The sequence below is a fragment of the Lepeophtheirus salmonis genome, chromosome 14 (assembly GCF_016086655.4).
Source record: "Lepeophtheirus salmonis chromosome 14, UVic_Lsal_1.4, whole genome shotgun sequence".
NCBI classification, from domain to species: domain Eukaryota; kingdom Metazoa; phylum Arthropoda; class Copepoda; order Siphonostomatoida; family Caligidae; genus Lepeophtheirus; species Lepeophtheirus salmonis.
Window position 1 is genome coordinate 7,950,112 of NC_052144.2, and position 6,181 is coordinate 7,956,292.

General features: G+C 31.0%; 2 protein-coding genes across 3 annotated transcripts; both read left to right on the plus strand.

Annotated features, from left to right (window-relative positions):
• Positions 1-660: 660 nt before the first annotated feature.
• LOC121129038 (uncharacterized) lies at positions 661-3,170 on the plus strand. Its single transcript, XM_040724704.2, has 2 exons — positions 661-1,435; positions 1,509-3,170. Exons 1-2 carry the CDS (start codon positions 1,351-1,353, stop codon positions 3,017-3,019), a joined length of 1,596 nt encoding a protein of 531 aa, XP_040580638.1. The 5' UTR covers positions 661-1,350; the 3' UTR covers positions 3,020-3,170.
• A 139-nt stretch (positions 3,171-3,309) lies between these two features.
• Positions 3,310-5,850, plus strand: LOC121129039 (RNA-binding protein squid). 2 transcript variants are annotated; one of them, XM_040724706.2, is made up of 3 exons: positions 3,310-4,425; positions 4,581-5,279; positions 5,343-5,850. In XM_040724706.2, the coding sequence occupies exons 1-2, from the start codon at positions 4,413-4,415 to the stop codon at positions 5,237-5,239; spliced, it is 672 nt and encodes a 223-aa protein (XP_040580640.1). In that variant the 5' UTR covers positions 3,310-4,412; the 3' UTR covers positions 5,240-5,279; positions 5,343-5,850. The 2 variants fall into 2 exon arrangements, with proteins under 2 accessions (XP_040580640.1, XP_040580639.1); XM_040724705.2 differs by having other exon boundaries at positions 4,581-5,850.
• Positions 5,851-6,181: the final 331 nt, after the last annotated feature.

The following is a 6,181-nucleotide window of genomic DNA, read 5'->3' on the forward strand; positions in this document are numbered from 1 at the left end:
AAGGTCTAAGATCATTCTTTAACCATTAAGACCAAAAGAAGTTGACTTTTATGTTCTCAAAGAGTTACAACCAAAGCAAAATACTTCTAACTTAATCATACATCTCAAGAAATGTTCAAATTCGGATTCTAAATTTTACGAGGGACGACGGGATAGAAATTCATGCGAGGAGTATTACCGGACCTCTTGAAGAAGTAAAGTGGGAATGAGATATCAGGATCGAAACAATGAAGAGATCCATTCAAGAATATTAGAGAATATTTATATTTCAAATATAATTATTAATTATAAATAATTATTTAAAATTTTATTTGAATTTGAATAAAGAGCTCATTTGCACTCTATGTTTATGTTATAATATTTATTTGTTGTTATTCTTTATTAGACGTATGACGTCATTAAATTGATATTGAAATCGTAAACAATATATTTGATAATAATGTTGCATATTTGCGAGTACACTCCAGAGTCCAATATAATAACCGGTGGTACACTCACATATAAAATGGAGAAACTTAAGAAATACAAAAAATTCCTTGGAGATACATACTTTTTTTAAATTGATCATTTTTTAAATTAAATATTGAGTATCACTATGAATGATAATAACTTATAAAAAAGAGTGTCGTTTTTCATTATTTTTCACTAAAAAAGAGGAAATAATAAATCAGGTTTAGAACAAGATATAGAATCAATCAAAGTACTTTATAATCATCAAAACACTTTTACTTAAGTTTTATTTATCGTACATTTTATTTTATGATTGTCTTATGGTTAAAAAATGACTCTGGTCGATAATAGTCCCGAATTACTATAATCCCAAATATTTCAGAATTCAAACCACTGAGAGCAAAACTGAGATCTGTTTTGGATTCTCATTTTGTGCTCAAAGATAAATGTCATTATTGTCTTCAATTAATTTGCACAATATCCGTGTTTCCCAGTGTGATTCATTATTATTTTCTACGTGATATGACAATTTAGAGAAAGAAGTTGTGACAGCTGACGATGACGTCATATTTTCAAAGTTGAGCAGAGACCATATCACTTTAGTTATTATTTATTAATGAACGGGATGTGTATTTTTTGACCTTTGCAATGCCAAGAGTGAGCAGATTTTATAGTATTAAAGAGTGAATAAATAGAAGTGTTATCTCCAGATGGAGGAGGAATTGTGATGTGCGTTTGCGCCTCTTGGGAGTATGACGAGATAGACTCAAACAGACTGAGAGACTGTCGTTGAAGCTAGAGAAAAAAAATCAAGAAGAGAAGGAAAAAAACAAACCCACGACTCACAATTATTAATCAAGTATTTAATTGCTTTATAAAAGAAGTGAGAAGCAAGGTCCTATGTCACTAAAGTTGAAGGATTCCTCCTCTTCTTCTTCCAACGAAGAAGAGGACTCAAGTGCTTCTTCTTCCTCCCTGAGCGGAGGTACGTTTGTACAACATTCCAACACTTATTCGTTATTTATAATTATTATCACATTTCTTTTATTCATTCTCAGATATACAAAAAATTGTGGAACAAATCCGAAAGGGCCTCAAAGATCGCAGCTCTCAACTCTTACAGAATTTCAAAGGCAAAGTCTTTCATTTGGTAGGGGATAACAATAAGATATTTCGATTCCGTATCGGACTCGATGGACAAATTACTCTTGTACGGAGGTTTACAAGCCTCAATCATGTCACAAGTGTTGAAGATATTCTCAAAGATGTCCCTGCTAAAGCACAAAGGCGATTTAGAGCTGTTGTTACTGGAGATCCGAACAAAAGAATTCGAGATCATCTCAAAGAAACTCCACAAGTTAAAATGTTGGATAAGTTCTCCTTTACTCTGGGTGTTCTTATTATATGTTTGACTCAATACATCATTCATAGAGTACCTTGGAGCTTTCCCTATTTTTTTTGTGGACTTTTGAGCTTCTTGTTTCTTGCTCGCTACATCTCGTATAAACAAGAAAAATACCAATATTTTCTGTTAGACTTTTGTTACTTTGTTAATGTTTCTACCATGACTCAGGCCCTATTCTTTCCTCGTAATGAAATTTGGTTTAAGTTGAATTATGTTTTGTCACTTGGACCCATACTCTCTGCAATTGTAGTATGGCAAAATTCTCTTGTTTTTCACAGTATGGACAAAGTTACTTCCTTCTTTATTCATGCATTTGCTCCTATGCAATGTCATTTAACTCGATGGAATCTCATAGACCCTTCCTTCCCTCCCCCATCCTCAACTATCGATTTCTATTCTGGATTTATCAACCCTCTACTTGCCTACCTAACCTGGCAAATAGTATATATTTTTCTCATCGAAGCATCTCCTATTTCTAGTCACTTGGCTCGAGACGGTGATTTAATGACCAGCTACCGATATCTCTCACGTGATAGAAAAAACCCATTAAATGCTCTTGTTAGATCCATATGTCATAAATGGAAAATTGATTTACCGATCGAGAAGAATGGAGACCTGAATCCGGACACATTTCGAACAAAAATGGTCTTTTTCACTGCTCAGTTTGGTTATACTATTCTCATGATTTCCTACATATGGGTATTGTATTCATCTTACTTCTTGAGTTGTGGTTATATTTTAAGCATCTTTACTTGGGGAACTTGGAATGGTGCATCCTATTATATCGAAGTGTTTAGTAAAAGATATAATTTAAAGTTTCAAGTGAAAGAACGTGAAGAAGTGGTTACCGATGAGTCTGAGCCGGACGATGAAGACTTTGCTGAAGCAGCTGAAATACTCGTTAACGATGAAGATCTGCAATCCTTGTCAGAAGAAGACGAAGGAAAAATTATCTCAATAAAGGATGTGAAATATGAACCAGATATTGTCTTTATACTATCCAAAGATGAGGGTCGAAAATACTCATTAAATGAACTCCGTTCCTTTTATCCACAATTACTCATTGACTATCTCATTTATTCAAATAATTCCAATCTAGAATTGACCAAAAATGTTCCCCCATTTTCTGATATTAATCCTGATGAAAGTAAAAAAGATGTTTAAACCATCAGAGCTTAAAAATATTTATATATAATTATATTATATAGACGTTTATATATTTCTTTTCTTTTAAATTTGTATTTCGTTTTTAACTAAATTCCATACATGTGTCATAGTTTTTTTTAAATGTATAAATATCATTTGTTGCTGTTAAGTTTCGACATTCTGACTGTTTTTTATTATCACGTCCAGTTACTTACTTTTAGTATTCTACGGATTTTTTTTTTGTTTAAAAAATACATCCGTAAGTGTCCATCCAAGGATATAATATTTTTAATGATTGCCATCGAAGATCAAAAGTGTCTCTTAAACATTTAATTCATTTCACGGTGCTTGATTCGTTGTAACGTTGAAATTATAACTATTGGATTGAGAAAGTTATGTATTCTTTTTTACATGAGTCATGACTCTTCTCTTAGGGGTAAGAGATATACTTATTCAGAGAGTACTGATGAGCAAGTCGTCTTGTGTATCAATACTCTTCCAGGATATGAAAATAATTATCCTCTCAGTTTTAGTATAATATGTAAATACTTCCGGACAGATGCTCCATCTCAGATGTTTAAGTGTACACACACACTTCTTATACAACAGCCGTTTGACACCAATTCGATTATTCACCTGTTTCCTAAATTCAATGTAATGATTAAGTGTTACTTTATACATATTTTTTTGTTACTTATGTCGCATGAAAAAATGAGTTAACAGAAAGAAAGGTTGCGTTAATTAATGTCATTGACATGTTCCGTTCATATAGTATAAAAATTGTTTAAGTTTAAAAGATTTAAAAATGATTATTGCAATATATAAAAGCTTAATTTTATGATATAGATGCAATAATTGGCAAAGATATTTTTATCTTTTTTTACTTTCTTTATTATAATCAGATAAGACGCATACGTGTAGGTACGTGAAACTGTATACAAATTCTTTCCAAAATGATATTAAAACAACTTTTAGCAGATGATAATATGATTTAAAAGATTTTCATGTTCAAAAAGTTAGAGTCCATGTTTAGATTTTCTGAGACAGTTTTTATAGATGAAAGTTTTTTATTGATTATAGATATGATAATCATATAGTCAATGAATTAATTATACAATATAACGTAGGAACTTTTCAAATAAGTTGAATATCTGATTATAATTCTTTTGGTGAGCCAATTGTTTGAATATCCTCCAAAATTAAAAGAAATTTTTCCTTTTCTCTCCCTCCCTCCCCCCTCTCTCTTTTTTGCAAATGGAATACTATGAAAGAAAAAATAAGCTTAACATTAGAAAGTCGGCCTGGATTTGTAAGCAAAAAAAAAAAAGGCTGTAGTCCAAGGGGGAAAATCAATAATTTCATCACTGCTTGTGTGTTTTGTTTTTGTTCTCATACATTGGGAGCTTGAAAGATGGAACCACAAGGTAAGAAGACCCTATTGTGAAAATTATTTAGGTCAATAGCAGTATACTTTGACGTCTATATTATAATTTAAATATTTTGAACGAACCTTATTCCCAATTAATGTTTGTATATATTTTAATAAAAACTAATCCATATAATATTTGAATGATTTTAGACTTATCCGATGAAGATCGAAAAATATTTGTTGGAGGTCTCTGCTGGGAAACGGGAGAAGTTCAACTAAAAGAATATTTTTCACAGTTTGGAGAAATAGAATCCGCAAATTTGAAATTAAATTCAGTCACAGGGAAATCCAGATGTTTCGCCTTTGTTCTATTTAAGGAAACAGAGTCCGTTTCCAAAGTCCTACAGAACACACACGCCATTAATTCTAAAAAAGTGGATGTGAAAAGAGCCAAAGCCAAACCTGGCAAAGTATTCTTTGGTGGACTTCATCCGGAATCTCCTTCAGAAGAAGAACTAAAGGAATACTTTTCACACTTTGGAAATATCTTGGAGTTTGAAATCCCCCAAGATAAGATTAAGAACGAAAGGAAATCCTTTGGTTTCGTGACTTTTGAGAAAGAAGAGTCCATGAAAAAAGTTTTAAAAGTTGGAAAAGTGAGTTTAGCTCATTGTGAATTAGATTTACGGAGAGCAAATCCCAAAATAGGTCGAATGAAATCTGACTACTACTACTATCCCTCTCATTCCTACTACCCTGACTATTATTCGGATTACGATTATTACTCTGGTAATGGAGGCCCCGGCGGAGGAGGGAAAATGAAGTCCAAAGTTCAATCCTCTACAGCCACACCTGTCAGCCCGTACTAATTATTTTTTTATGTGTTTCTTTTTAGCAATGAAAATGTGTGTGAGTTGAATTTATGATAATTATATTTGACATTGATATGACTAATTTATTCAACGCCTACAGCTTCCCACTGCTAAAGAACCCTTAGTACAATCATTTTTAGTATTGAATATTGGAGATGGAATTGGTTTCTGATGAGATATTAAAAAAAGAAGAAAAGTCCGGGGAGATAAAAAGGCCCAATACTTTTTTTAATATATATATCGAATAAAACAATAATGACCGGGGAAATTGAGACAAATAATATATCATTAAAATTAGTTCTGAGTATAGTCATAAGTTTTATATAGTTTGGAAAAAAAGTATAAATGAGTTGCTATATCTGCAAATCATCGATATTATAAATTTATTGCATTTCATCATCTCTGTTTCCGTGTGAAGGCCACAAGCTCAAAGTTGTAGAATTGAAATTATATGATTTTTTAAATTATAGGCTCATTATATAATTCATTAAAAAAAAGAATATAAGTATTAAACCTGCGATTATCATAATATGTAAATCTATTAGCAATAATTTATGATTCATTAACAGTTGTACGTTTTACTTAAATATACTTTTAAAAGCCTAAAAGTGTTAGATTAATAATTAGTTATTATTATGTTAATATTAAATTGTCATAGTCTGTTATATTTGTTGAAATGCCAATATATATATTTATATATAGGGAAATAATTAATTTATTATAAAAATGAAATATATATATGTATATAAATTCATGATAAATTGAATTCGACTTTAATTAAGACATTTTATCCAGGGATGAGACTAAGCTAATTTTTTGATTGACGACCCCGTAGTTTTGTTCGGGATCCCAACTCATATGGGATCCCTTAAAAAATATATATCCTAATATTAGTATTTTTATAGAAATATTTATCAAATGACGTTTTTTAAGAAAATA